Source organism: Oratosquilla oratoria, chromosome 18 (assembly GCF_046742065.1).
Source record: "Oratosquilla oratoria isolate Oo_2021 chromosome 18, ASM4674206v1, whole genome shotgun sequence".
In the NCBI taxonomy this organism is placed as follows: domain Eukaryota; kingdom Metazoa; phylum Arthropoda; class Malacostraca; order Stomatopoda; family Squillidae; genus Oratosquilla; species Oratosquilla oratoria.
This window is the reverse complement of record NC_134794.1, coordinates 55,501,031-55,529,014: the sequence shown is the minus strand read 5'-3', so window position 1 is coordinate 55,529,014 and position 27,984 is coordinate 55,501,031. Positions and strand designations below refer to the sequence as shown.

At 42.3% G+C, this 27,984-nt stretch overlaps 1 protein-coding gene and 1 pseudogene across 3 annotated transcripts in view; both read left to right on the top strand.

The window, feature by feature from the left end:
• LOC143035239 (uncharacterized) overlaps nucleotides 1-9,911 on the top strand; it is a 35,313-nt gene extending 25,402 nt beyond the window's left edge. Inside the window, exons 4-5 of one of the 3 annotated variants that reach the window (XM_076202014.1) lie at nucleotides 7,461-7,654; nucleotides 9,644-9,911. In XM_076202014.1, coding sequence (XP_076058129.1) covers nucleotides 7,461-7,654; nucleotides 9,644-9,682 — 233 coding nt within the window. In that variant the 3' untranslated portion in view covers nucleotides 9,683-9,911. Of the gene's footprint in view, nucleotides 1-561; nucleotides 2,794-7,460; nucleotides 7,655-8,237; nucleotides 8,376-9,643 lie in introns of those variants that run through there. The other 2 variants (XM_076202015.1, XM_076202013.1) reach the window with 2 other exon arrangements.
• A 12,059-nt stretch (nucleotides 9,912-21,970) lies between these two features.
• On the top strand, nucleotides 21,971-27,111 carry LOC143035238 (uncharacterized; annotated as a pseudogene).
• The last annotated feature ends 873 nt before the right edge of the window (nucleotides 27,112-27,984 follow it).

The window sequence follows — 27,984 nt, the reverse complement described above, 5'->3', positions numbered from 1 at the left end:
CACTTTCTCAGAATATCCATTAAAAACCATTGAATGATATTTATTTTATTTCTTTACATAGACTGAGATCTATGGCCATTGTATGTTAACAAAATATGATTACTAATAGCATACAAGTGTGAGACACTTTGGTTTTGTTAATAAAATAGTGCATAAGATAAAATTTTGTCAACTGTATCTTACACTACGTCCTTGGAGTAAATTTATGTCTGCTATATCGTGAACAACGAGTAAGTACCCTAGTTCCGTTTCTTAACTTCATTTGTAGACGTTTTCTTCTTGATTAATGATGTTATTTTTATGTCATTGCAATTTTATACAGTCAACCATTACCACCACCTTCCCGTATTGCGTTTTCTACGATCTGGGAAAGGGAGAGAATTGGTTTTGTGGAAATGTTTACGTATACTTTTGCTCATTTGAAGGGTGGCTGTTTGCCCACAGACATTTGGCCTCCCCATATTAACATATTAGGTGTTAAATGGTGTGTAAATTCTCTGCGAGTTTTTGAATGCGAAATGTACATATCGAAATATGTTGCAAGTGCCGATTTATTTTCAGCCCTGCGTGTGACCATGGCAAAACGTAAATTCAGAGAGGAGTGGCTGCGTGATGAGGAGTTAATGGGGTGGATAAGAAAGGTCGATGGTGATGAGTACAAGGCGTTCTGCGATGTATGCAAGTCAACTCTGGTTACAGAGATCTCAACTCTTCGACGACACAAAACAGCTCGCCACCACATATCTGCTCTAGCACTTCAGGCACCCAATCACGACCAGCCTGCTGCTCAAACAGCGATGGAGGATTCTGTCACTCGTGCAGAAATAAAGCTGATAGCATTTCTAGCAGAACATAATATTTCTATAAATTCTGTTGATCACCTTTCTTCAATCTGTAAAGATATATTCCCTGATTCCCTCATTGCAAACCAATTATCACTCAAGAGAACTAAAGCCACACGTGTACTTGAAAACATAGCCAATTTCTCTCAAAAACAGATACATGAGACAATGAAACAAAACAAGTTTTCTATGATCCTTGACGAAACAACAGACATAAGCACTTGTAAGAGTTGTGCCATTGTAATAAAATTATACAACCAAACAACAGGTAACATTGAAACGAAATTTCTAGATTTACTGTCTGTATACGATCAGGATGACAAAAGAACAGGAACAGGATCAACAGGGGAACATCTGTTTCAATTAATTAATGACTATTTTGTAAAACACTCCATTCCTTTCGAGAATCTTGTAGGATTTGCAGCTGATGGTGCCAGCAACATCATGGGTCCCCATAATTCACTCAGCAGCAGGCTCCGTGTGAGTGCTCCAGGTGTGACTATACTGAAGTGTATATGTCACTCAGCACATTTGTGTGCATCAAATGCGGCGAAGACGCTACCCCGTGTTTGTGAGGAGTTAATTAGAAATATATATACATATTTTACACACAGTGCAAAAAGGAAAAATGAGTTTCAGGAATTCCAATCATTCTGTGATGTAAAACCCCACAAATTGCTTCATGTTGCACAGACAAGGTGGCTTTCATTACTCATGGCTGTAAATCGTGTGGTTGAACAGTGGCAACCATTAAAGTTGTACTTTTCACAAAAGCACCTAGAAGATAGGCTCTCAACTTCCTCTGCAATATATGTAGCACTAAATGACCCAGCTGTGTTCATGTATTACAAATTCCTGCAGTACATACTTCCAAAGTTCACAAAACTGAACCTCATGTTTCAAAAGAAGGAATCGACAATCCATGTGCTATATGACTATTGCAAGACATTGTACTTAGACACCCTTAGATGCTATTACAAACAAGACGTCTTACATGCAACATCACACATAGCATACATAGACCCATCTGAGGAAAAACACTTCATGCCTTTGAACCAAATATATTTAGGTGCAGATCTACACACTCTTTTCCAGTCGCCTGAACACAGAGTGAACACAAAGCTAATTTGTGATGTGCAGAGTCGTTGTAGGACGTTTCTGGTCACAGCTTGTTCAGAAATGAAAAAACGACTGCCATTGGACTCCAGGTTGTTGGAAATGTGTTCACTGTTAACTGTTGCACGGTGTGTAGATCCAAATGTATTGAGTAGGACTCCATCTCTCTTAGAAGTGGTGCAGGAACTCCCTAGGGTATTTGAAGGTGATTTGCAACAACTTGATGATGAATGGAGGAGTCTCCCAAACCTTAGTGTACCAGATAATGTAAAAAATCAGAACAATCCAGAGGTATATTTCAAATGGCTGTCAACGCTGAAGACTGACGACGGTACACTATTATGTAAATCTCTACCTTTGTTTGCCCTTAGGATATTGTCATTGCCAACAAGTAATGCTGATGCTGAGAGGATATTTTCTAAGGTTAATCTCAACAAGACAAAGGTTCGAAATAAGCTGTCTCTTCGCACCCAAGCTAATATTCTTTTAACATCAGAGACAGCATGTGAAGGTGGTGGATGTATTGAATTTAACCCAACAGTCGAGATGATTAAGAGTGTGCAACGGGAACCAAATATGTAAATATGTTTTGATGTCAAATGCACATTTATATACTTCTTTATATATATATATGTTTAATTTATATGTTTAATTTATATTTAATTTATATTTCATTACCTGTCCTATGTTATAGCCTACTTATGTATGCCAAATATGTAAAATAGCCAATATAAAATAATTTGCTGGTGAATATTTTCATACTGGGTGAACATTGTATAATAAAATTTACGTAAATATGAAGGGTACAATATATTTTTGGTTTCCATTGCATCTCCTTTAGTTACCTCTCAATGGTACGTTTTCTCTGGGTTAACTGAGGAGAGAGAGAATGGTATGCGGCTTTGGGTGTGCGGCCGTAGCGGCAACACTGCTCAGAAAAGGGCCAAATTTCGGGGGTGCGGGTGATATAAAGGTGCGGGTCATCTGTGGATTCTGGTTAGAAATTGCCCTCTTACGCAGTGAAAAAAAAATGAACGATTAGTTTAGCTGGGTGCCCTCTCGGATCGGGGATCTGCGGGGGGGACCGACCGGATTCGTCGTATGAAAGTTGATTAAAGTCATAATACAGCGCGTATGATCGAGACACGACAAAGAGAAGGTAGGATTTGTCTTACCCGCTTTACATGCTCTTGTGTCGCGATCAAACAAAAACAAGCGGGCGGCCATTTTCGCAATTACAAATTACAAACTGTACCTGATTCCTTAATGCTAAATTTGTGCATTACATGTGGGTCGTTCAAGCATGGAAGAAAATTAAAGAATCGACTATTCAGAACGGTTTCCGCAAAATCAGAAACGTGCCATTCTGCAATGTTCGATGCATGCTACGACTCGGAAAAGGAATCGGACGAATCCGAAATCGAAATGGAAACGGATGAGGTCACTGCATTAGAATTGGCCGATTTATACCACAACCTCTTCCATGACGATACAGAGGATGAGGAATTCGATGGCTTCGTAAGCGATGATACGCCTTCATAAACATTGACTGTCGTCTGTGATCACTATTTTTTTTGTAATAACGATGTGCTCCATTGACTCTGTTCATAACAGTTCAGTAATGTGCTCTATTATTGTTCTATTCTATTGAAAACTAACCATTGGAAATTGTTTGGTTTAAAAATTAATTACCAGTGTTTGTATGGCATTTATAAACCAATTGATTAATTACTGGTAAACAATCAAACAGGGTTTTATGGCATTATTTACACAAATTTATTAAAGGTCAGATATCAACAGATATACCATTCACTAAAAATAATCGAAAAAGTACTTTTTAAAAGCATACAAATAAACTTTTTACCTATTACAGAAGAATTTATTCAGAAAATTCATTTTTAATTGCGCCTCGCATACCACTTTTCCGAAGTCTAGATATTCAGAATAACAATATTGTTTGTTTGGCAACTGTGACGTCACGAACGCGGAATTCCCCGAACCTTTCCCGAAGCGCACGGGCGGAATGTTTCGAATAGCAGACGACGCAATGAAATGAAGACAAAACTGATTTTTGTCAAATTTGATAAGATGTAGATGGTGGAATTATATAGAATACTGTCAGTATGTTTTTCTATGTAAATTAAACTGTAACTACAAAAAGTTATTGAAGTCTTGATTTCTGACCTTTAAAGGTCAGATATCAAGACTTCAATAACTTTTTGTATTTACAGTTTAATGTACATAAAAAAAAACATACTGACAGTATTCTATATAATTCCACCATCTACATCTTATCAAATTTGGCAAAAAACAGTTTTGTCTTCATTTCACTGCGTCGTCTGCTATTCGAAACATTCCGCCCGTGCGCTTCGGGAAAGGTTCGGGGAATTCCGCGTTCGTGACGTCACAGTTGCCAAACAAACAATATTGTTATTCTGAATATCTAGACTTCGGAAAAGTGGTATGCGAGGCGCAATTAAAAGTGAATTTTCTGAATAAATTCTTCTGTAATAGGTAAAAACTTTATTTGTATGCTTTTAAAAAGTACTTTTTCGAGCAATATGATGATTTTTAGCGAATGGTGTATCTGTTGATATCTGACCTTTAAGGTTCTTTGTAATATATATATATATATATATATATATATATATATATATATATATATATATATATATATATATATATATATATATATATATATAGATATATATATAAGTGCAATAAATATATTGAAATTAATTTGTTGGTTATTCTTCATCTTCATCACAATCAGAAATAAATAGGACTGGAGGAATACTAGTATCATGATCATGAATCGCAATGCCGCGTCTTCGACCCATCCCAAAGGCATCGTAAGATCAGTTGCACATTTTCGGGATCACCCCTCTTTCATCGAAGCTACCACTACATCTAGTGGCAGCTTCAGAAACCAAATTGTGATGAATCCTGAAAAGCAAGATATCACCAAGAAACCTGCTAATATCGGAAAACATATATTTTTTTTTATAAATCACATAAGCATTGATGAGACAGAAAATTTAGAAAGCCTCAGCTTTGAAATTACTTTGATCACCACGTCAACGGCCGGCCATAACAACAACCGCCGTGAGCTGTGCCTGTGGCCACCCATGGATGGGTCAGATCTACACTGCCGCGCCATATGACTGCGGGTCATACAGCGGTGCGGGTCTTGTGTGGATTTGCACTAAGGTGTAAGGGGGTGCGGGTCATATAACGGTGCGGGCTATAGTCCGAAAAATACGGTAAGCTTATTTCCATTGTGGTCCTCAATAGACTGATTTTCTACACTAAGTTACACAGACATCATGCATAGGGGTTAAGGGGACCAGAGACAGTCATGAGTAATACCAATCAGTACATATATGACACATAAACATTATTATAGATTTGCTAATACTACTAAGATGTTCGTAACACAGGATATTGAGACCAAACTTGAGCACCATCACAATAAGGAACATTGCATTATATGACACATAAACATTATTATAGATTTGCTAATACTACAAAAATGTTCATAACACGTAAGATATTGAGACCAAAACTTCAAAATTTGAGCACCATCACAATAAGGAACATTGCATTATGCATCAGGAACAACAAAATAATGCTAAAAGGTACCAAAACAGTACGAGTGAGTACCATGTCAGTGTAGTACCATTAATGATATACAGTACTACATTATTCTACAGCTGTATCAGCATTATGCATCAGGAACAACAAAATAATGCTAAATGGTATCAAAACAGTACGAGTGAGTACCATATCAGTGTAGTACCATTAATGATATACAGTACTACATTATTCTACAGCTGTATCAGCAAGTGTAGGACAATAAAGGGGGAGTCCAACCCAGGGTAAGAGTAAATATTAAATTTTCATGAAAGCAGCAGTTGTTGATAAGACTGTTGAGTTAAACACCATATGAGGACAGAGCCTTTATTTGTATGACGTTTCGCTTGTTACAGCTTTTTCAAGTACAAGTGGAGATACACATGCTTGAGGTTAAATAAGAGGAATGGAGGGAACGGGGAAAGAAAGAAGTAGGGGGAGGGGAAGGAAGAGGAGGAGGAGAAGGGGGATTGAATACTGGGAGAGGTTTAGAAGGCTGGCCCAAACATCCGTGGGCAAATTGCTCACAAAGGGTGGTTTGAAATTGTTTTAATTTTTTAAATAGGGGCATGTTCAACATCTCGCCCCACATAATTCCTCTAATACCCATGGCCAATAAAATTTTAAACCACCCTTTGTGAGCAATTTGCCCCTGGACGTTTGGGCCAGGCTTCTCAACCTCTCCCAGTATTCAATCCCCCTTCTCCTCCTCTCCTCTTCCTATCCTCCTCCTCTTCCTCCTCTTCCTCTTCCTTTTCCTTCCCCCCCTACTTCTTTCTTTCCCCGTTCCCTCCATTCCTCTTATTTAATCTCAAGTATATGTATCTCAACTTGTACTTGAAAAAGCTGTAATAAGTAAAACGTCATACAAATAAAGGCTCCATCCTCATATGGTGTTTTAATATTAAATACCATGGGATAGAAGGTAGCAGGCCATCAACATGTTATAGTGAAAGCTATATTGCAGCTATTGATTAATTCCAAAATTCACCTGTACCTCAGGATGGAGTGGGCAATTACACATTAGTATGAGCACTAGGAAGTTGTACATTATAACCTGAAGCACCAGAAGTAGGGTACAGGGGACCAGTACTTGTATGAGCAAAACAACAAGGAGATCAAGGGAAAGGTCCAATTACCTTGTTGCCTGGTGCCCTGATTCACCAGGCTTGTATTATGATCAGATCATATCTGTTCTCAGACCATACCTGAGACATATACCATACTATGACAAGCAAAACAAAGGTGGAAACCAGTTTTGAACATCAAACATTGTTATACTAAGCTAAACCTCAAAGGGACTAAAGGGGAGGGCAGAACAGTTATGAGTGAACGCAGATTTGGATGGCATTACTCATGGAGTCTGGTACTAGTAATACATAAAATCAAGGCTGTTCTCGGTCCATAGCTGAGACATATAGTAGTTCTTTACTTTTTTCTTGAAAGTAACCTTGCTATTTGACTGCTTAATGAGGTAGTGAGTTCCATAGTGAAGAAACCTGCATGAGTTACAGTAAAAGACCCTTTATTGTTCCAGGTTTGGTTTTCAGCAGATATATGGTCTTAAAGCTACTGATGATAACATATGAAATAGGAAGACATAGAGTTATGACAGAAGTTTGTATCATAATTGCATATTACATGATGGGGCAAAGAGGACAGAGGCTTTTAAAATGGCCATTAATCAGCCCCAAGGGGAGGGACATATGTCAGGCAGGTACCATTTGATCCATTTTTTTTTTTTTTTTTTTTTTTTTTTTTTTTTTTTCTCTCTCTCTCTCTCTTCTCTCTCTCTCTCTGGCCTACCGGCTCTGGCACTTGGTCTTCAAGCCAAAAATTTCATAAATCAATCAATCATCTCTCCTCCAGATGAAGACATGGCACTGTGGACCATAGAGCATCGAGTGTTTGCCTATGACAGTTATGTGAAGAATAATGAGTCTGTTGCAGCAGTTCAGTGTGAGTTCCGGCGCCACTTCAACATTCACCAAAATGAGGCTGTTCCAACCCATAACACAATCTTATGTTGGGTGAATGCACTTCGTACACGAGGCACACTAATGGTAAGGACCCTGGAAAATGTACATGTATACACCTAGATCTTTTAATCCAACACTCACCAACTGCCACTTGTGCGTACATTTGGCCTAGGACATAAACTGACTTCAGGAATTGGCCCAGGATATAAAACATCAATTCCCAAAGTGAGTTTATGTCCTGGCCCCAAACATCCAAACAAATAGTAGTTGGTGAATATTGGATTAACCCTAGAACACGGTCGTGGGTAAAATTTACCCCAAGCCCTTTGTTTCATGGGGGCACAGCCCACGTGGGTTGAGGCAATCACGTGGGTCTTCGTGTAGCTTCATTTGGCAGTGAGCTCTCCTGGTGGAAGGTAGTGTGTCTGCACTCACACCTTTGTGGGGCCACGTGTGGGGTGCGTTGGGTAAATTTTACCCCAGTGCCGTGATAACGTACAAACTTGTGTGGGTAATATTTATCCCAGAACTATGTTACAATTTTAATATACTTGGGTAATGTTTACCCCATAACCATGATAACGTGTAAGCATACATTGCTTACATCTGCCCCACATAGTGATAAGCCATTTTTTTCTGTGCTTTTCATGTATTTTCTTCTTTACAGGCTTTGCAATGATATGGCTAGTGACAAATCTCAGAAGCTTTATACTGACGAGCAACTGGAGGATATATTGAATAGGTCTGGTTTGTCAGAAGTAAGTTCTTTGTTGCCAAGTGAAATGGAAAAGGAAACTGATTATATTGAAACCTCAAAACCGTGTAGGCCTACCATGCCTACCTGCTAGAAAACCTGCCACTAGTTCTGGCAGTGCTGTCTCCATCAAACTGATGACATTGATGACCCTGCTGTGCCTACTACTGCAAGGGGAAAACGAATGCTTGCTGCTGCTGATGATGACGATGATGTTCCAAGAAGGGTCGAATTTGGAACCAGCACTTTGACAACCTGATCCGGCTTTAGGTGGAACTGTCGTCCACAGACATCAAGAGCAGTAAGGACAGCAGCACGTAACATTGTGCCTCCCTACACCCCAGGACCTGCACTGGAGGCAAGAAGTGCAGACACACCAGAGAAACCCATGAACTTGTTGTTCGATGATGAAATTTTAAATGAAGTTATGCAGTGGACAAATTACATCATTCCAACAGAGGCAGCCAAGTCAGACTATCACAGGGCAAAGATGTCCCTGATAGAAGCAGCAGAGCTGCGAGCACTGTTGGGGGTGCTGATCTTCAGTGGTTGCCAGAGAGACAACCACCTGTCAATAAGAGAGATGTTTAGCCCTAAAACTGGTCCAGCAATCAACCGAGCAGCCATATCAGAAGATCGCTTCTCGTTCCTGGTCAGCTGTCTGCGGTTCAATGATAAAAACACAAGGGAGGAGAGGCGGCAGACTGACAAATTTGCAGCGATCCAGAAGATTTGGGATGTGTTTATTGAGAACTGTGGGAAAATGTATGTCCCACATGAGACACTTACAGTTGATGAGCAGCTGTTGGGGTTCCATAAGAACTGACCATTTCGTATGTATATTCCCAGTAAACCAGCAAAATACAGAATGAAGCTGTTCCTCATCAATGACAGCAACAGCAAGTACATGTTGAGTGCAATTCCCTACCTGGGGAAACAGGGCCAAAGACCCCAAGATGGCATAAACCTTGGCCATCATTTCACCAAAGAACTCACTAAACCTTACCATAAATCCAACAGGAATATTACTTCAGTGGCCCTATCAACAGATCTCCTGATCAACTGTGGCATGACCCACGTTGGTACTGTGCGTAGTAACAAGGAGATACCTTGGGAAATAAAGGACACAGCAAATCGGAGGCCAGGTTCAAGTGCCTTCTTATTCACCAAGGACATAACTTCAGTGTCCTACTGCAAAGAAACATGGTCATTCTTTGTTCATAGACATTGATCAGAAAATGTAAAGGATTTTTTTTTTACTTCCAATTAGTTTATTTTTTCACTAACACAATAAACCTTTTTTATGTTCTCCTGTATAGTGTGTGTTGCTACCAGGAGGCTGTGTATCCCAGACCTGAGGTTCCTGTGACCTGGGTGTGGTGGGATCATCACTCAAGACATCAGTTCTAATATTAGATTTTTTATATTTTTTTATTTCCCATGTAGTAAATTTTCATATTTCTAGTACTTCCTTGTAATTGCCCCTAAAAGATTCACTTTGCCTTAGTAATAAGTTAAATATCAAGGAAATTGAAAGTATAGACATTGTATCTTGTGGCAATTATTTAAGATGTATTAAATTTTGATTACAACTGTTTTTATTTTATTTTCCAAAATGGGGTGAAATTTACCCCACGACCCTGTTAACATAACTACTGCCCACGACTGTGTTCTAGGGTTAAGATACCTTGGTGTAATTGTGTAAACAAAAAACTTTGAGTGATTTGGTAGTACAGTACTGAAATGTTGTATGATGTCTTCACACTGAATTTCAAAGTTCCCTACACCAAAATCTCAGTATAACTTCAAAGCTCCCACATATGTAAGTAAACTAATAGTAATAGTCAAATAACACAATTACAAAAAATAGCCAAAAACATAAACTCTCAATAAGATGAGCTATGGAAAGGATTGTTTGTATTCTCTCAGAAGTCCTCATTGACATTGAATACCATTGACTACTATGAATCTATGAAGTACCCAATAGCCACATTGATGAGCCTCCCCCATTAAACAGAAACCCTAAAATACTTGGCCTTACATATGATAAGTGGGAGATAAGCCAGTTTTTGTTTGATGACGACACTGCACTTGTAGCAGGATCAGAGAAGGGATTGAGGAAGTTAGTGACAGAGTTTGGGAGGGTGTGCAAAAGAAGGAAGTTGAAGATAAATGTGGGTAAAAGGTGATGAGATGTACAAGGGGAGAAAGTGGAACTGAGTATTAAGGGAGAGAGACTGGAAGAAGTAGATAGTTCTAGATACTTGGGAGCAAATGTGGCAGGAAAGGGAGGAATGGAGGTAGAATGTAGACTGAGAGAAGCAAGTAAATGCCTTGGGGGATTGAAAAGTGTAATGAGAAATAGACATTTGGGATTGGATGCTAAGAGGAGATTACAGAAGAGTGATTTTGCCGACAACATTGTATGGGCCAGAAACATGGAACATAAGAGAGGAAAAGTTTGAATGTGTTTGAAATGAGGTGCCTGTGTTGGATGCCCATTTCAGGATGGCTAAAGTCAGAATGATGGAGCATGCCAACAGGAGACCTTTTGGTCCATATCTAGGTCGGATGCAAAAAAATCATAATAATGAAATAATAAAAAGTCATTATTATTTGACATTTTACACTCAAATAATAATAAATTGACATGTAACTAATGATAAATGAAAAACAGACATGATAACAAAACAAAAACTAATAATATAAAATATATGATAATCATTACAGCATCTTGCTTAGGTGTTTAAATGATTCTTAAAGCTTCGAACTGAACCACATTGCACTACCTGTGCAGGAAGTTTATTCCATTCCTTAACTACATGGTTGGCAAAGTTGTTTCTACCTACTTCCAAATTGAATCTATTTCCGGACAGTTTGAGACCATTGTTTCTTGTCTGATTCTCATTCAATGTGAAAATTTTGTCACTTTTGATGTCTGTAAGGGCCCATCCCCCTTCCCCCGGCCACAAATCAATTCATCGTGGCTGCACTGATGGTCGTTCTGCTCCCCACTTCGGCGAATGGGCTTGTTTGCACACCAATTCAACGAGCGAGTCTGCCTCGAGCTTCGAAGCCCTAGAAGACTGCGCCTGCGCGGAGCGGCCACGTCAGCAGTTTTTGGGGTATATATATCCCTCTTCCCCCAACGTCGATTCGCCATCCTCAGCATCCCATCTGAAGAGATAAGATAAATTCATGGAGATCATCCGCGCTCGATCGCTCATCTCCACGTTTACGCCCTGTATGCCGTTACTCACCCTAGATTCTAGCTCTGTTTGACGTGCTACGGCCACAACTAATTCGGAAACGTACTGCTACCCGAGACAATTCCCCCTTCTTTGTGGAATCTCGCTCTGGCAGGATTATGCCCAGCATAACTCTCCCTGCACGATCGGCATAGCCCTTGTGGTTCTGTCAAAAATTGCCTTTACGGCGGGAGAGGTGGGAACCCTTACGTCAAGACAAGCCCGGTCTCGCACGCTCTAGGTGCACTCGGGCCTCGTATTTTATCGACTGCTTGCGAGGTAGACAGGATACGTTAAGCGAATTAGCACCAACGCGTTAGTACACGGCCGCGCCCCCCTGCCCCTTAAATTTCCGCCTTTTCTCACGAAATACCGCTGCGTTTCAACTCGTAATTTTCTCGTTATCAGTGCCGCCATGGCGTGTCGAAAAAGCGTCGTTGCGCTCCAGGTTCGGCGGCTCCATCGGATGATGAAGCTGCTGTAGTGATGGCCCCAGCTAGTGCAAAGGGTGGCAAGCTCCCCACCTTCAAGGTCGTACCCTCGGCGGGGTACGACACCGCTTTTGAGGTGGTGAGAGCTCTCGAAAAGGGCCCTCTCCGCGGCAAGCTTCTATACCTCCGGCCCCTCGTCGATGGTAACGTGCTACTGTTACCAAGCACTTACGAACTCGTCGAGGAGCTGGACGGGATCAAGTCGTTCGGTGGTAAGCCGGTGAACTTGGAGAGTCTCAACCCGGAAGACAGGCAGCATCGACTCGTGGTACACGATTACCCGACCACCTACATGACTGAGGCCATTGAAGACCACAGTCAGGTAATCGCAGCCACGAGGATGCGACGCTGGGACAAAACGCCGACACGCCAGGTACTTATAACTATTAAAGGCGAACCCTTCAGTAAGATCGACCTGGGTTGGTATGGCAGGTATGGTGTACGAACGTACATGCCAGATCCTCTTCGTTGCTTCAGGTGTCAGCGCTATGGTCACCACCAGGCGAGGTGCACTCTAAGCAGCCCAAGTGCGGCATTTGCAGCATGCCTCATGCCAGCGAGACTTGTCTCAACAAGTTCAAGGCTGGCACTGAGACTGTTGCAAAGTGCCCCAATTGTGGAAAGAAGCACCACGCCTGGAACACCTCATGCGCAGTGCGTAAAGTTCAGGCCATTGCCTCAAAGGAGAGGACTGAGAAGCGACAGGACTTCATACCTGTCCCCCCCCCCCCCGGAACATTTGTATGGGGCAGCAGGAAGCACTCTCCCACCACAGTACCACAACCACCTACATATAGCGCTCCTGATTTGAACAACCAGTTGCAATTTCCGTCACTTAACCCAGCCTCCACACAGACACAACCAGCTCCCAAGAAAGTTAGTGCACCCAAACCCACGTCAACCTCCAAACCCGCACCCACTTCCAAACCCGCACCCACTTCCAAATCCGCACCCACTTCCAAAACCACGCCCGCCTCCAAACCTAAAGCCAAACCCACGCCCTCGGTACCAACCCCACGAGCACAGGAACGGCAGCCCCCTCCACCTCAGTATCCGTCTGATGTCATCCCCCTCAGGGAGGATGACATTGACTTGATTGTGACTGGTGTCGTCTCTGCAGTCGCTACTACCCTCGGGGAGAGCGATCCGGAGAAGATACCAGTCATGGTGGATATGGCCGTCAAGAACGTGCTCAAGCTCCTTAAAGAGAAGAGGAACCCTAGGCGAAAGGAGAGGACTCCATCCCCCTCTACCTCCTCATCCTCCGCCTCCACCCCTGACTCTTCCTCTGCCTCCTCCTCCTCCCCTTCCACTTCCCCCAAGCCCGCCACGCCCGCTTTCACAATTGGGAAAGCAACACAAACAACGACAAAGACGAGGAAAGTGCTTTCTGCCAGGCCCCAACGACAATGTGCACTTAGGCTTGAAGACTCCTCTTCTGATGAAGAGGAAAATGTCCCCACTGTAACAAAGACGCAACCCATCTTGTCTTCTGACCGGGGAGGAATAGATGAGACCGAAATGGAAACTGACAGGGAAGACTATCGCCCCGTTCAATAATCACTTAAGGTTGCTACAGTGGAACATAAACGGGTTCCGCAGCAAAAGTTCGTATCTCCTTGCGCTTGCACAAGAGCATGATTACGATATCATGCTTCTTCAGGAGACATTGGTGAGCGACGAGGTGCGATTTCCGGGATATCGCATCTTCTCCCTCGCTCACTTACTGCTAGGGGGTGCATGATCTTAGTCAAAGCATCCATCCCCTGCAGTGAGATCACGGACCCTGTATCATGTGGGGATGGTGTAGAAGTTCTCGCGGTTCGACTCCATCGAGCCCATGAAACGTACACCATCTGCAACATATACAGGGGCCAGAGAGCGGAACTGGACCTTGGAGAAGTGTGTGCTCTTGCTGTGGACAGGCTCCTCATCATAGGAGGGGACTTCAACGCCCATCATGATATTTTGATGTCGCCCCATGGGCCCAATGTCGCTGGGCGCCACTTAAATTACGTATTAGATGAATGCCCTGACATTGCGTTGTTGAATGATTGAAATCCGACGCACGTACAAGGTGGACGACTTGATCTGACCTTGGCGACGGCCACTCTCCTCCCTAGGGTAACCTGGGAGGTGCATCCTATTTTCACTAGCGATCACTTCGGTGCCTCTGTGCACATACGGGATGCACCACCTATACCAGCTGTATTACCTGTTCCCAGGTGGAAGACAGCTTTGTCAAACTGGCCAGTGTTTGAGAGGTCTGTTGAAGAATGGGCAGCGTCCTACGTTCCACCACAGGACGTGGAAACGTTAGAAGCTGACTTTTCTGCAGCCCTTCAGGTGGCTGCCAACAGAGCCATCCCAAAGACTCGCCAGTCCCCAAGAGAACATAAGAACAGCTGGTATTATACCCCCGAGGTGAGAGAGGCCAACTATCGAGTGAACATGCTCCGGCGTGTCTTCCGACGGCGCCGAACTCAGACCAATTTGGCCAACTTGCGCGCTGCAGTTCATGACGCTCACGTCATAGCTGCAAATGCCAGAAGAGCTAAATTTCTTGAATGGTGTTAGGGCTTTAACGCTCACACCTCCCTAGCAGAGCTATGGTCTAAGCTCCGTAAAGCTACTGGCAGGACTCAACCACGACGCACTCATCATGCCCCTGATGCTGAGGCGCAGCGGCTGGTGCAGGAGTTTGTCTCTCGCTCCAGCAGCACCTCACTCCCGCAGTGTGTTCAAGATACACTGCAGGACCTCCAAGGAGTGAGGCGTCATAGTGTTGAGGACATGATGAGTCGATCGGATGATACTGACGCTAGCTTTACGCTTCAGGAGCTACGGGTCACGCACAAGACCAGCTCAGACACGGCACCTGGAGAGAACCTCATCACCTATTCCATGCTGACCCACCTTGGGCCAGCGGGTGACGAGGCACTTCTAAGGGTGATAAACGCGTCTTGGAGGACTGGCAAGCTACCAACAGCCAATATTAGAAGATCTCTTAGTCACTGTAATAATTGGGAAACAGTACATAACGAGTTAGAAAGAGCTTCTCAGACCTTTATAAATAATGGATTTGCCAATAAGGATATAGAGCGAATCACAAAAAGAACTTTAGACAAATGGTACTTGGACAAAAACCACCAGGACAAAAGCCACTCAGACAAAATCCCACAGGACATTAACGCCAAAAACCTGATTAAAATATACTATAAGTCCTCCTTCTCCATAGCCTACAAAGAAGATGAAAGGATTATGCAACAAATTATTAAAAGAAATATTAAACCTAAAGAAGAAAACTCTAAAGTACAACTGATTATATATTATCAAAATAAAAAGACATCGCAACTGCTACTAAAGAATAATATAAGACAAAGTAAAAGTGACCTTCAGAGAACTCACGTCATATATAGGTACACCTTTAAACTTGGGAACTGTGCATCCCAACCTTCAAACTATTTTGGCATGACAACAATGAAGCTCTCACGCCGGTTATCATACCACCTCTCTTCAGGAGCTCCCAAAAACCACCATCATTCTGCTCACAAAAGAAGAAGAAGAAGAAGAAAAAGTAACTCTAGTAGAAAACACAGAAGTGCTGGCAACGAATCAAGACCATGGAAGACTACCTATCCTCGAGGCTCTCCTTATTAAAGAAACATCTCCCAATCTTAATATACAAACTATGGATTTAGAGGCCCTCCCTAGCGTAAGGAGATCTAAGCTCCCTGAAAGAAGGTACGATACTGATGACGTCACACAACAGCCGACCAATGAGGAAGTAGAATAGTTCGGGAGTCCCAGTCCAGCCCACTAGCCAATCAGAAGCCTCAAAATGAAATTTCAGACCATCATTAATAGTATATAAACACAAAAATTCAATCAGATATTCACACTCTAGCCACTGATGAAGCACTAAGTAGTGTGAAAACGCGTTCTGGCCAGTTATTCACTTTGGTAAAGCCATGCCCAAAGTAACATACAAAACAATGTCATATGGTGACATTTGAAGACAACTTCCCGTGGAAGGGAAAAAGGTTCTCAGAGAAAGAGAAAAGGCAGATTAAAAAAAAAACTCTGCAATAATAACCTTGCCATTAAATTGAACCAAACATGCTTGAGAGAAAATCTCCTACCCATATATACAAAGAATATATATATACATATATATATATATATATATATATATATATATATATATATATATACTGTATATATATATATATATATTGTGCCGTTACGAGAGGTAACGGGGCTTTTTTATACGTCCGTGTATCCCCATGTTTACATATTTTTTGTCGTAAGGCTCGTTTCCCCTCGGAAGAGGTTTTCAATTTTGTTTTTTGTAATGCTTTAATTTTAAGTATATTTCGAGCAGAGGCCTTTTCTGCTCGAAAATCCTACCTTGTAAGTTGTCTGCAAGCTGTGCTGCAAGATAACATCTCATTATTTGTACAATGTTCACTTTAAGAATTAGATTTAAAAAGGTGTGTGAGACCGGTTGCTGTTGTGATGTCACGTCACACTTTAAGCGCCAGTCTGGTTCTAAAACTCGCAAGTTGTGCACACACCTCTGCATAATCAACTCAGTAAGTAGTAAACCCTTTTATATTAGGTTAGAGTGTACTAGTGGATCCTTGGAAATACTTTTATTTCATGTGTAGCCTTTAGCCTTTAGTAACTACAGTCCCATTTCCAGTTTTCACCATTCCACCGTAACTATCGAAATCCCCTTGGTTCCATCCTGCACGATGGACCAGATCTGCATTAAATTCGCATCAAATATCCCCGTGATTCTATAACCTTCAGTCCCAAGTCTGTCTACGTCACGGACGCTATGATGCTGAATGTCCATTTGATCTGCGGAGTCCCCAGTTGGCTCCGCCAAATATATATTATTTCTTTGTCGCGGCTCGTGCCGCTTAAATTCTTCTTATCGGCTTAAGAAACCTGCACAGCGAAGCTATAGCGATAATCCTATACCACACTCCTGGTCATATGGCCAATTCCCGAAGGTTGAGTGTGGTTGAATTTTCCGCCAAAATCATCGGAAATTTAAAATTCCCGGCTCTGTGCAGGCATGCGCATTGTCGACCCCACCTCCCTCTCCCTACCCCTCCCTTCTTACCCGGCTGCCCGGCTTGCGGAGCTCACTTCAATGAGAAATGAAGGCTTCGCCTGTGGGAGGAGGGAGGGACCCTAAATCTGTGCAGGTTTCTTAAGCCGATAAGAAGAATTTAAGCGGCACGAGCCGCGACAAAGAAATATTATCGGCTGAAAGAAACCTGCACAGCGAAGCTATGCATGAGACGAGGACAGGTGGGAGGAGAGGTGAAGCCTGATTCAAACCGTTATTACGTGTGTCTTTCCTATGGGAGACTTGTTCATTTTATCACTCAGTAGAGGGGAGAAAGAAACGTCAAGTACCCACGCCGAAGAATGTGACATGCACAACATTGCACTGTTCACACGATGCGTAAATTATACGAAATTCGTATCCTGTTCAGCGGTTTCTGGCCCCTCCCCACTCCTCGATCGCCCTTTGCCCCCTCCACCCCCTTTTTTTTTTATGAGATTATAGGGGTGGAGCCGTTTCCATGGCGACACATGGGCCAGGGGTGACCGAGTGGTAGAGACACCGTGTCCCCAAGGGAGTCGTCGATGTTCAGCCCCTAGGTCCCGCACCCGCTCCACCGAGTGGGTGCGGAGAAACGCCAGCGATGCCACAAAGTCCCTGATGCTGTGGGCGTGCGGGGCATGGCCCGGGTCGGCTCTCTCCCACAGAGCGGAAAGGCAGGTGTGCCCGGGACCTCGGGGTTAGGGGAATCCTAAATTTCGAGTTATAGAAGAGATGATCCTCAAAAATCTCTTCCGTGTGGTCCACGTAGTCTTCGAACGCACGGACCGGGCGCAGTGGATGTGGGCGTCCTCCCTTCCGGAAGGATTGTATTCTGAGAGGGCCAATCATGTCGTCCGCTCGGCCGTTCCTGGCCAGGAATGTTGGTGATGGAGAGAGGGTTAGGGCCGAGCTGTCATCTTCCAGTTTGGAGACGGACGGGTGGCGGTTGATTGCCACCCGCTGTGAAGCCCTGTAGTCCGTAGTCAAGGCGAGCAGAAAGACGACACGTTGAGGGAAGTGATCTTCCTCCATAATGGCCCTTTCGAACGCCAGGTACTGCAGAACACGATGCAAGGACCAGGCCAGGACCGGATGATGTCTCGGCTCTCTCGAGGCGCTGATCCCCTTCATTAGGAGGGTTCGCGCCCTCTGTGGCACTCGGATGTTCATGCCCAAGCGTAGCGGATCAGTGAGGGCTGTATAGTGAGGCAAGATAGTTGCCGGTGCCCTGTTGGTGGAGGTAGCCAGCCAAGTCAGGAAGTCCGGAACCATGCTGGCGGAGATGGTCACCATCGCGCGTCTCCGAAGGCAGTTCCGGAATCTCCGTCAGCAGGACCCACACCGTCGCACTGAGGACGGAAGGTGAGCTCTGAGCATCTTGTCTGCTGCCTCTGTAGAGAAGAGTTGGCTGAGAGCTCCCCGTAGAAACTCCAAGTATCAAATTGGAGTGACGCTTGAAGAGGCGTGGTAAGGCTGTTGGCTAGGCAGGCTGACCCCAGTAGAAGGGGAGAAGAGCCCCATCTCATTAGCTCCCCGAACCACGGCTGGGTTGGCCAGTAGGGAGCTATCAGGAGGACCTGACCACTGAAGGACCTGCGGGTCTGCATCACCTTCAGGAGGACTAGTGTCGCTGGAGGAGGAAAAAGAATACTTACTTCCAGCTGTTCCAGTCCTCCGTGAAGGCGTCTGGGCCTCCTGTGCGTGTCCTTTGGATGCAGGTGAGGTAAAGGGGGAGCTGGGTCGTGTTTGGGGAGGCAAACAGGTCCACCTCTGGGGTGGCGTAGTGGAGGGAGAGCGACTCGAACACTTGTGGGCGTAGTTGCTACACTACGAAGGTCTCTTGAAACCTGGATAGAGCGACCGGCGTAGGGGCCCCGACCGAAGCCCGGGACGCAACAAGCTGTGGAGTGCTAAGGGTATCGGCCCGGGCAGCACTCACGTCAAACATGAGGCAAACCCGTGTGCGTTTCTCGCTGTGTACGTGTTACTGCCAGTCAACAGTTGCCAAATGTCGCTAGTCATTTATAGAATCGTCCTGTTTTCAAAAAAGGATGTGTTTGTTGGATAATCATTTCACTTTGTGTTAAATTAATAATTAACAATTAGACTCTATAGGTAACGTTTATTCTAGTTCTAGTTATGTATATAATTTCAAATATGATAATGATGCCATAAGATAGCGCTGTGCAAGATTTTGCAAATAGAAGTACGTGTATCTGCAAACATCTGGGAGGTTGGTACGATGCATTGCATGTAGCTAGATAATGTAGGCCCTTGTGGACACTTAGTTGTAAGCCGAGGTATTTAATATATACTATAATAAGGAGCAATGTGCCTCTGTGTATACTCCTTTCTGCGTGTGGTTGTGTACGTAATGTCTGACAAATAAGATACGCCGGAAAAACGATCTAGAAAAAGTGATGAAAATAGTGTGATTCAAAACTTAAACATTAAAAAAAACTAGGTAATAAAATCCTTATATGTCATTTGACAGTGACTAGGATGCGCTTTTGGTTTAAAATATAACAATTGAAAATGTTATATCAAAAGTAATCGCCTAAGCAACGAAATAATAAATTTATTTCGAAAAAATGTGCATTTTGATTTATTAATAAATAGTTAAAGGAGATCGAAATCGAATAACACACAAATGAAATTACTGTAATAGCAAGCTATAAATGATGGAATTATTTGGAAGTTAAGAGAAATCAGAATCCCGTGATTTTCAGGGGCGTTCACTAGTATTTCATAATCTTCCTAAATAATAAATAAAAATGTAACTGTATTCTAAAATAAAGGCAATTACCTAGAGAACATTTATTTGAATGCCCCATGCTAAATTGTTTTCATTAATTATTAGTTAGTATTTATTTGTGATTGATTTGAAATAAGTTAGGTATAGGAAATGAAACAGTAATATGGAAACATCAATGTATTTTAGCATTTGGTACATTTTTAATATGTTTAAGGCTAAATTCCTTTTCCTTTTTGTTATCTTGCCTTTCAGTAAGGCAGCTTTGCCTCTTGGTTGGCCAAACTGACGCCTAGCAATGGTCGTTGGCTGACGAGGAATTTTTCTCTTTGCCGCCTCCGATGCCTTAAAAATAGTGCAATCTGCAGTCAAAAGGAAAGTAGTAACCTGCGCAGGATTTCTGCAGGCTTTCAGCCTCTGTTCAAATACCGCAAAGGAGCTGAGCATGCAGGTGCTTTTAGTTCTCTTTAATTCTCTATTGATCATGCTTGTGAACTCATCAATGCTGGTGTCAATTGATTGATTTTCATTTGTTGTCTCTGCGGAGGTCTCGATAACGAGAGCTACATCTCCTTGCTCATCGTCACATGCAGCAGGTTCTTTATTACCATGAGATACTGCATTAACAGGTGTATCAGCAAATAAGCCATCTAAAAAATTCGATGTCGGCATCGGTTTGTCGCCGTATATCACCTTATACAAGACTTCTTTTTCAGCAACAGTGCAGGCGTATAGTTGTGGAAGGCGAACTGCGCTGTACTGCGACGCTGCTAATTGATGTTTGCAAACGCTTCCTGTGTTTCCACAGAGGCAGCTGCACATGCCGATTGAGAGGTCCACATTGTAACAAATGCCCTCTTGTGAAGCTGACTTAACCGTATAAACTGTTCCTCCAGCATGAGTGACAGCGCACATTGGAATGGTGCTGGTGGAAGGTTCGCAAGAACTGTCCTTTTTGAGGAGGACATCTGACAACCGTAGACGAAGGTAATTGTTGTAAACGTCAGCCATTACCAACAGCAGCTGTGCACCGTTGTGTGCCTTGTTCCTGTACACAATTAGGAAATAATCATTACAATTATGAATTTGTTAATTACAAGAATTCCTATTATTAAAAATTTACATTAAAATTACGCTCAAATATAAGGCTAAAGTAAGTGGGTTGCATACATCAAACATCTAAAATCAAGTATTTAACCCCTACCATACGGTGCCGCACACGTAGGCGTCATGAGGAGCAAGTGGATTCGCGACGCTACCATATCGGAGTCTTGATTATATTTATTATAGTCGCCCCTGTGTTTTTCTTTCTCCCTAATCTACTCTTAATCACATTCTCTGTGGTTTTCAAAATTCACGGGTGAAAGAGAGAACGATAGATATAAGCGGTGACTATATTTTATGATGCGAGTATTATTACGACACGTCGTACGGCTGGCAGCTAATGCTGCCCACGAGATTTAAGTCCCGTAGTGAAGTGGAGTTGCTGCAAATGACATATAAGGATTTTATTACCTAGTCTTTTTTAATGTTTAAGTTTTGAATCACACTGTTTTCATCTTCACTTTTTCTAGAAGATCGTTTTTCCGGCGTATCTTATTTGTCAGACATTACGTACACAACCACACACAGAAAGAAGTATACACAGAGGCACATTGCTCCTTATTATAGTATATATTAAATACCTCGGCTTACAACTAAGTGTCCACAAGGGCCTACATTATCTAGCTACATGCAATGCATCGTACCAACCTCCCAGCACGTGACTATATGTTTGCAGATACACGTACTTCTATTTGCAAAATCCTGCACAGCGCTATCTTATGGCATCATTATCATATTTGAAATTATATACCTAACTAGAACTAGAATAAACGTTACCTATAGAGTCTAATTGTTAATTATTAATTTAACACAAAGTGAAATGATTATCCAACAAACACATCCTTTTTTGAAAACAGGACGATTCTATAAATGACTAGCGACATTTGGTATCTGTTGACTGGCAGTAACACGTACACAGCGAGAAACGCACACGGGTTTGCCTCATGTTTGACGTGAGTGCCTCCCAGGCGGAAATTCGTCTGCTAAACGGATGAATCTGTGGCGGGAAATCGTGACGTCACAAATCGGAAATATTTCCGTATCCCTCTATCTTTGACATTATTGTTAAAGTGCCTGCGTTTCCCAAATAAATGACTAGCAAAATATATTGTTTATCATTTCTCCTTTCATAATAAGTAACATACAAGGAAAGAAATGTCGATGAAACAGCATAAATAACGCTGACGTGTACATCTCTGACCAGCTACCGAGTGGTAAATGTTTCCGTCTGGCCTTGAATTCTCACAGTACGTCTTAAGGCATCAGCTGGCAAACATCCCTGTCCTTCCTGACTTTGGTAAGTCAATATCAACCTTATGATTCTGCATGGGAGGTATATATAAATGTAACTTTTGACATCATACCTGATTGTGTGTTCTTGTCAAAGTTATGGCTTAAACGTAGCCAGGTTATTTCCAAAGAAAACGTAATGTGTTTGACAGTTACAGGGGACTCAAAAGTAGATCAGTGCTGACATATATATACTAATAATTTAAGCAATGTTTATACTTTCGGCATCCTATAGCCTATGCTTAATTTAATGGAAAAATGTTTTCGTAGATCATGCCTCCTCGACCAAACTTTCAAGACAAGTGGCTGGCCGATGACCAGTTTAAGGAGTGGTTGAGAAGAGTGGCTGGTTGTTCTGCCAAGGCATACTGTCATGTATGCCACAAGCAGCTCAGTGCTGAAATCACGTCTCTCAAACGCCACCGGCTGTCGAAACAGCATGTCTCCCTCATGACCAGGCGCCTACCTGAGGGACACAGCTGATGAGTACGCCAGCAATAGAAAAAGAGAAATTATTAGCTGGAAAACTTGTTGATGAAGGTGATGTTATATGACAATTAAGTAAGTCCGTTTTATAGTAATAATTTACACATTAATTTTTATCTCATTTGTTTTTTCATGTATCTTGCTGAAACTTTCTACACACGTGAGTAGGTACTAAACCTTCATCTCATAAAATTTTCTTAACAATCTGACCATTATTTAAATTTCCACCCAAATTTGGGCCTACAGTCCCTTAAAAATATTCAAAAAGTTTTAGGGTATGCTCCCTTATAAAGCGACCAGACGGTCCCTTAAGTTGTTCCTAAGACTCTATCTTTCATTTCCTACATAGTAGGCTGATTACCTATGCCTATGGATACTTCAATGATCACAGATACCATCATAAAAAAATTAACTACATGTAATATACATGTTACTTAAACAATTTAGTATGCAATAATACTCTTTCCAATAAAGTAAGTATACATAAGTTCACCAGAGAAATTGAACAACTTTTATGACACATTCACCTATAAGCACTTCCCTCGGTCCTTTAAGGTTAGGTAATTTTTGATTGTGAATATAAAAAAAAAAGTTTCAGAGAGGAAATCATTCTTTAACATTGTCTCCAAAATGATAATTCACTGCTTGACATGTGATCCTATTGCACAGGTGTAAACAGAGAACAGTGGCTACTGTTATCTGCATATTACACGAAATACTAAAGTAATCAATCAGATAATCACTTGACACCTGACTCATCACTGTGTCACTACTAAAATATATCTTACATTTATTTGGCTACATCTGTACCTGTCAACAGTTAACTATATGATCAAGCAAAACTAAAGATTAAATATTTTTTTTTAACTTTCGGCTTGATCAAGCCGAAAGTGATTAATGTGATTAATACTTATATTCATATCTCTTACAGGTACTACAGTTCGTGATGAGAGCTGCAATGTTTTGGGTGACCACACATATGGAGTTTCTACCCAAAGTGAAACTGTTGCAGAATCAGTAGATGTAGAGGTGCAGACTGATCAATGTAGAACACTTGAAAGAGCTTCACAAACTCATGAACAAGTACATGAGGTGAGTAAAGTATACCTAAGCTACATGTTCTTTTTTCTGTTGTAAAGAGTGCCAATAGTCCTTTCACTGTTGCAGAAAATAAATTACATTGATGTTTTTTGGGGGCTGCAATTTCTTGTCCTCAAGTCTAGAAACTAACAATATTACCATGACTTGAAATTCAGGTGTAATGCAGTGAGATGGGAGATAAAGCATTAACAATAATGTAGCCTAGAAAAACGAGGATGGAATGTAGATTGAAAGGAACAGTGACAATGTACTTCCAAGTACATGTTTGCTTAGTTTTCCAGCCCCCTATAGAAAATTGATTTAAGTACCTACTACAGATATGTGAAGGAGGATAGGGAAGGAAAGATAGCTGCAGTGGGAAATGCGAAGAAAATGAGAGTGATGAATGAGGAGAATGGAGGAGAAATAAGGAAGGATGAGGTGAAGGCAGTTGTAAAGATGATGAAAGCAGGTAAGGCACCTGGTCTGGATGGATGTCGTGCAGAATGTCTGAAAAAGGGAGGTTCAGTGATGGTGGACTGGTTGGTGAGGTTATTTAATGTTTGCTGGAGAGAGGGTAGAGTACCGGAGGACTGGAGTAGTGCCTGTATAGTTCCTCTTTACAAGGGAAAAGGGGACAAGTGTGAATGTAGTAATTTCAGAGGGATTAGCCTGTTGAGTGTAGTAGGGAAGGCTTATGGGAGGATCTTAATTGAGAGGATTAGGAGAGGAACAGAAGGAGTAATTGGTGAGGAACAGTGTGGATTTAGGACGGGTAGAGGTTGTGTAGATCAGATCTTTGTGGTAAGACAGATGTGAGAAAGCTATAGGAAAGGGGAAGGATGTTTTTTGGGCTTTTATGGATCTGGAAAAGGCTTATGATAGGGTAGACAGAAAGGCACTGTGGGAGGTTATGCAGATTTATGGGATAGGAGGAAAGCTTTTGGGAGCTGTCAAGAGTTTTTATGAGAGTAGTAGAGCATGTGTTAGGATTAGAAATGGAGAGAGTGAGTGGTTTGAAGTAAAGGTGGGACTTCGTCAAGGATGCGTTATGTCGCCCTGGCTGTTCAACTTATACATGGATGGGGTGGTGCGAGAGGTGAATGCTAGGGTAGTGAGTCAGGGATTGGAGATGGTTAAAGAAAATGGAGAAAAGTGGGAGGTGAGCCAGCTGTTGTTTGCGGACGACACTGCGCTTGTGGCAGGGTCAGAGGAGGGATTGAGGAAGCTGGTGGCAGAGTTTGGGAGAGTATGTGATAGAAGAAAGCTAAAGATAAATGTGGGTAAAAGTAAGGTGATGGGATGTACAAGGGGTGAAAGTGGCAGTAGACTGGAAGTGAACATTAAGGGAGAGCGACTGGAGGAAGTGGATAGTTTTAGATACTTGGGTGCAAGTGTAGCAGGAAAAGGTGGAGTGAAGGTGGAGGTAGAATGTAGATTGAGAGAAGCGAGTAAATGCCTTGGTGGTTTAAAGAGTGTAATGAGGAATAGACATTTGGGAATGGATGCGAAGAGGAGACTGTATGAAGGAGTGATTGTGCCAACAGCACTGTATGGGGCAGAAATGTGGAACATAAGAGAAGGAGTTTGAATGTGTTTGAGATGAGGTGTCTGAGAAGTATGGTGGGGGTTACTAGGCTGGATAGAGTGAGAAATGAGGAGGTGAGGAGGAGAACAGGGGTGAAAAAGGATTTGGGAAATAGGGTTGATGAAAGAGTATTAGGATGGTTTGGACACATGGAAAGAATGAGTGAAGAAAGACTAGTAAAAGAGGTATGGAAGGCAGATGTGAAGGGAGTGAACATGAGGGGACGTCCTAGGATGAGGTGGATGGATGGGGTGAAGGGGGCTTTGGGGAAGAGGGGAATGTCTGTTGAGGAAGGAAGGGAGAGGACGGAAGACAGAGGTGAGTGGAGAATTGTTGTATATGGATGATGTTGTGACTGCATGAGGAGGAATGGGCGTGGGGGGGTGGGGTAGTATGTGTGAGTAAATTTGACGCAGCCCGAAGGGATTTCTCCCCGTCCTCGCCTTATATGCAAAGGGGGACGGAGAGGGGGGGTCGCCGATTAAATGAAGCGGCCTTGCTGTGGATGTACTGTGTCTTGCGACACTGCTTCTGACCCTTGGCGGTGGGCGGGGTGCAGGGATGACCCGTCATCCAGGAGGTGCTCAGATAAGAGGAAGGGTGGGAGGGGTGTGGAGTGTATTTAGGGATGAAATGGGTGGGAGTGTTTTTATGCCTTTACCTTTTTGGCTACCTCCCATGGAAGGGGGGAAAAAGCCTTGGTATATGTATGTACTACAGATATGGCAGGAACTATATTTTCAATTTACATGCAATAATATGTCCTCCACACTATCTTTCTTCTTTCTTATTTCTGTGGCAATGTAACAATGTTGTAGAAGATGGAGCATTACACAACACCTATATTCAGAAAATTCTAAGGAATACTGAGAGTATTAAAAGATATATAGGCATGGAACAAAAGGATTTTTATGATTTGTTTGATTTGATAAAAGAAAATGTGACTCGCATACATTATTGGAGAGGGACATTTAGTGTCAAGAATGAGAATACACTGCCAGGCATTATCAAAGCACATACAAATAGGAAGTTATCACACTTGGATGAATATTTAATGACCCTAGCGCTTATAAGAAGAGGATATGATTTAGGAACTTTAGGAGATCTTTTTGAAGTAGCACGAAGTGTTGCAAGTAGTATCATCATAACTTGGATTAATGTACCGTATTTAGTACTTATGGACTGGCTTATATGGCCGACTGCAGCACAGGTGCTTGCAAGTTTGCCAACGATTTCCCTGAAGAGTATTCTGACACGCAAACAATCCTAGACTGCACAGAGATGTTCACAGTCAAACCATCAAATCCTTCAGCTCAGGCTGCCACATATTCTCAGTATAAACACCACAACACACTAAAAGTGTGTATGGAGGTAACACGTCAGACCACTATACTGCAGAAGCTGAGCTCATTCATAAAGTTGACCCAGGTGATGCCATAATGGTGGATAGGGGCTTCAACATTGGTGATCTAATACTCCAGCATGGTGCAAAACTACACATCCCACCAATTACAAGGAAAGCCAGTAAAGGCAGGATGCTCACACAAAGTGAAATTGCTAACGATGTGGCCCCTCATGGTAATAGTTGCAGTATTATGCAATATGATGCCTCCACCTGTGTAGATTTGACTGAGTACACAACCTAAGCATTTTAATTTGCAACTGAATCAGTTCTTTCATCTTATTCAGAAACAAGCGAGGGTTTATAGAGTGGCAGCTATAAAAAGCTCATTATGACCCCATAAAGCTTATCTTTATCGTTATGTAAATAAAACTTGGGTGTTAGGGACCCATGTGTGAACATCTGTCTACCCCCACACTCTCTACCATGTAACTATTATCACCTATGTCATTTTAATGGATATGTAAAGATATTAATTTCTGTATAACTATTTATTAATAGAAATGTATGAATCATTGTGGTATGGTAAATCATTATTGAAAATGAAGAACACAGACTTTATTGTTGAAAGGAAATTTACAATGTATATTTAACTAATAGGATGAGGATAGACAACACAAATTTACTGAACAAAAGGGCCAGAACACAAGAAAAGCTGTTGCAGGACAATTACCCAATACAAGTCTTGCTAATGCTTGCACTAACTACAAGAGAAGGATGAGGATAGACAACACAAATTTACTGAACAAAAGGGATTGGAGATGGTTAAAGCAAATGGAGAAAAGTGGGAAGTGAGCCAGCTGTTGTTTGCGGATGACACTGCGCTTGTGGCAGGATCGGAGGAGGGATTGAGGAAGTTGGTGACAGAGTTTGGGAGAGTATGTGATAGAAGAAAGCTAAAGATAAATGTGGGTAAAAGTAAGGTGATGAGATGTACAAGGGGTGAAAGTGGCAGTAGACTGAAAGTGAGCATTAACCTCTTCAGTACGGGCCTTAAATCTCGCGGGCAGCAGCCAATGCCAGCCGTACGACGTGTCGTAATAATACTCGCATCATAAAATATAGTCACCGCTTATATCAATCGTTCTCTCTTT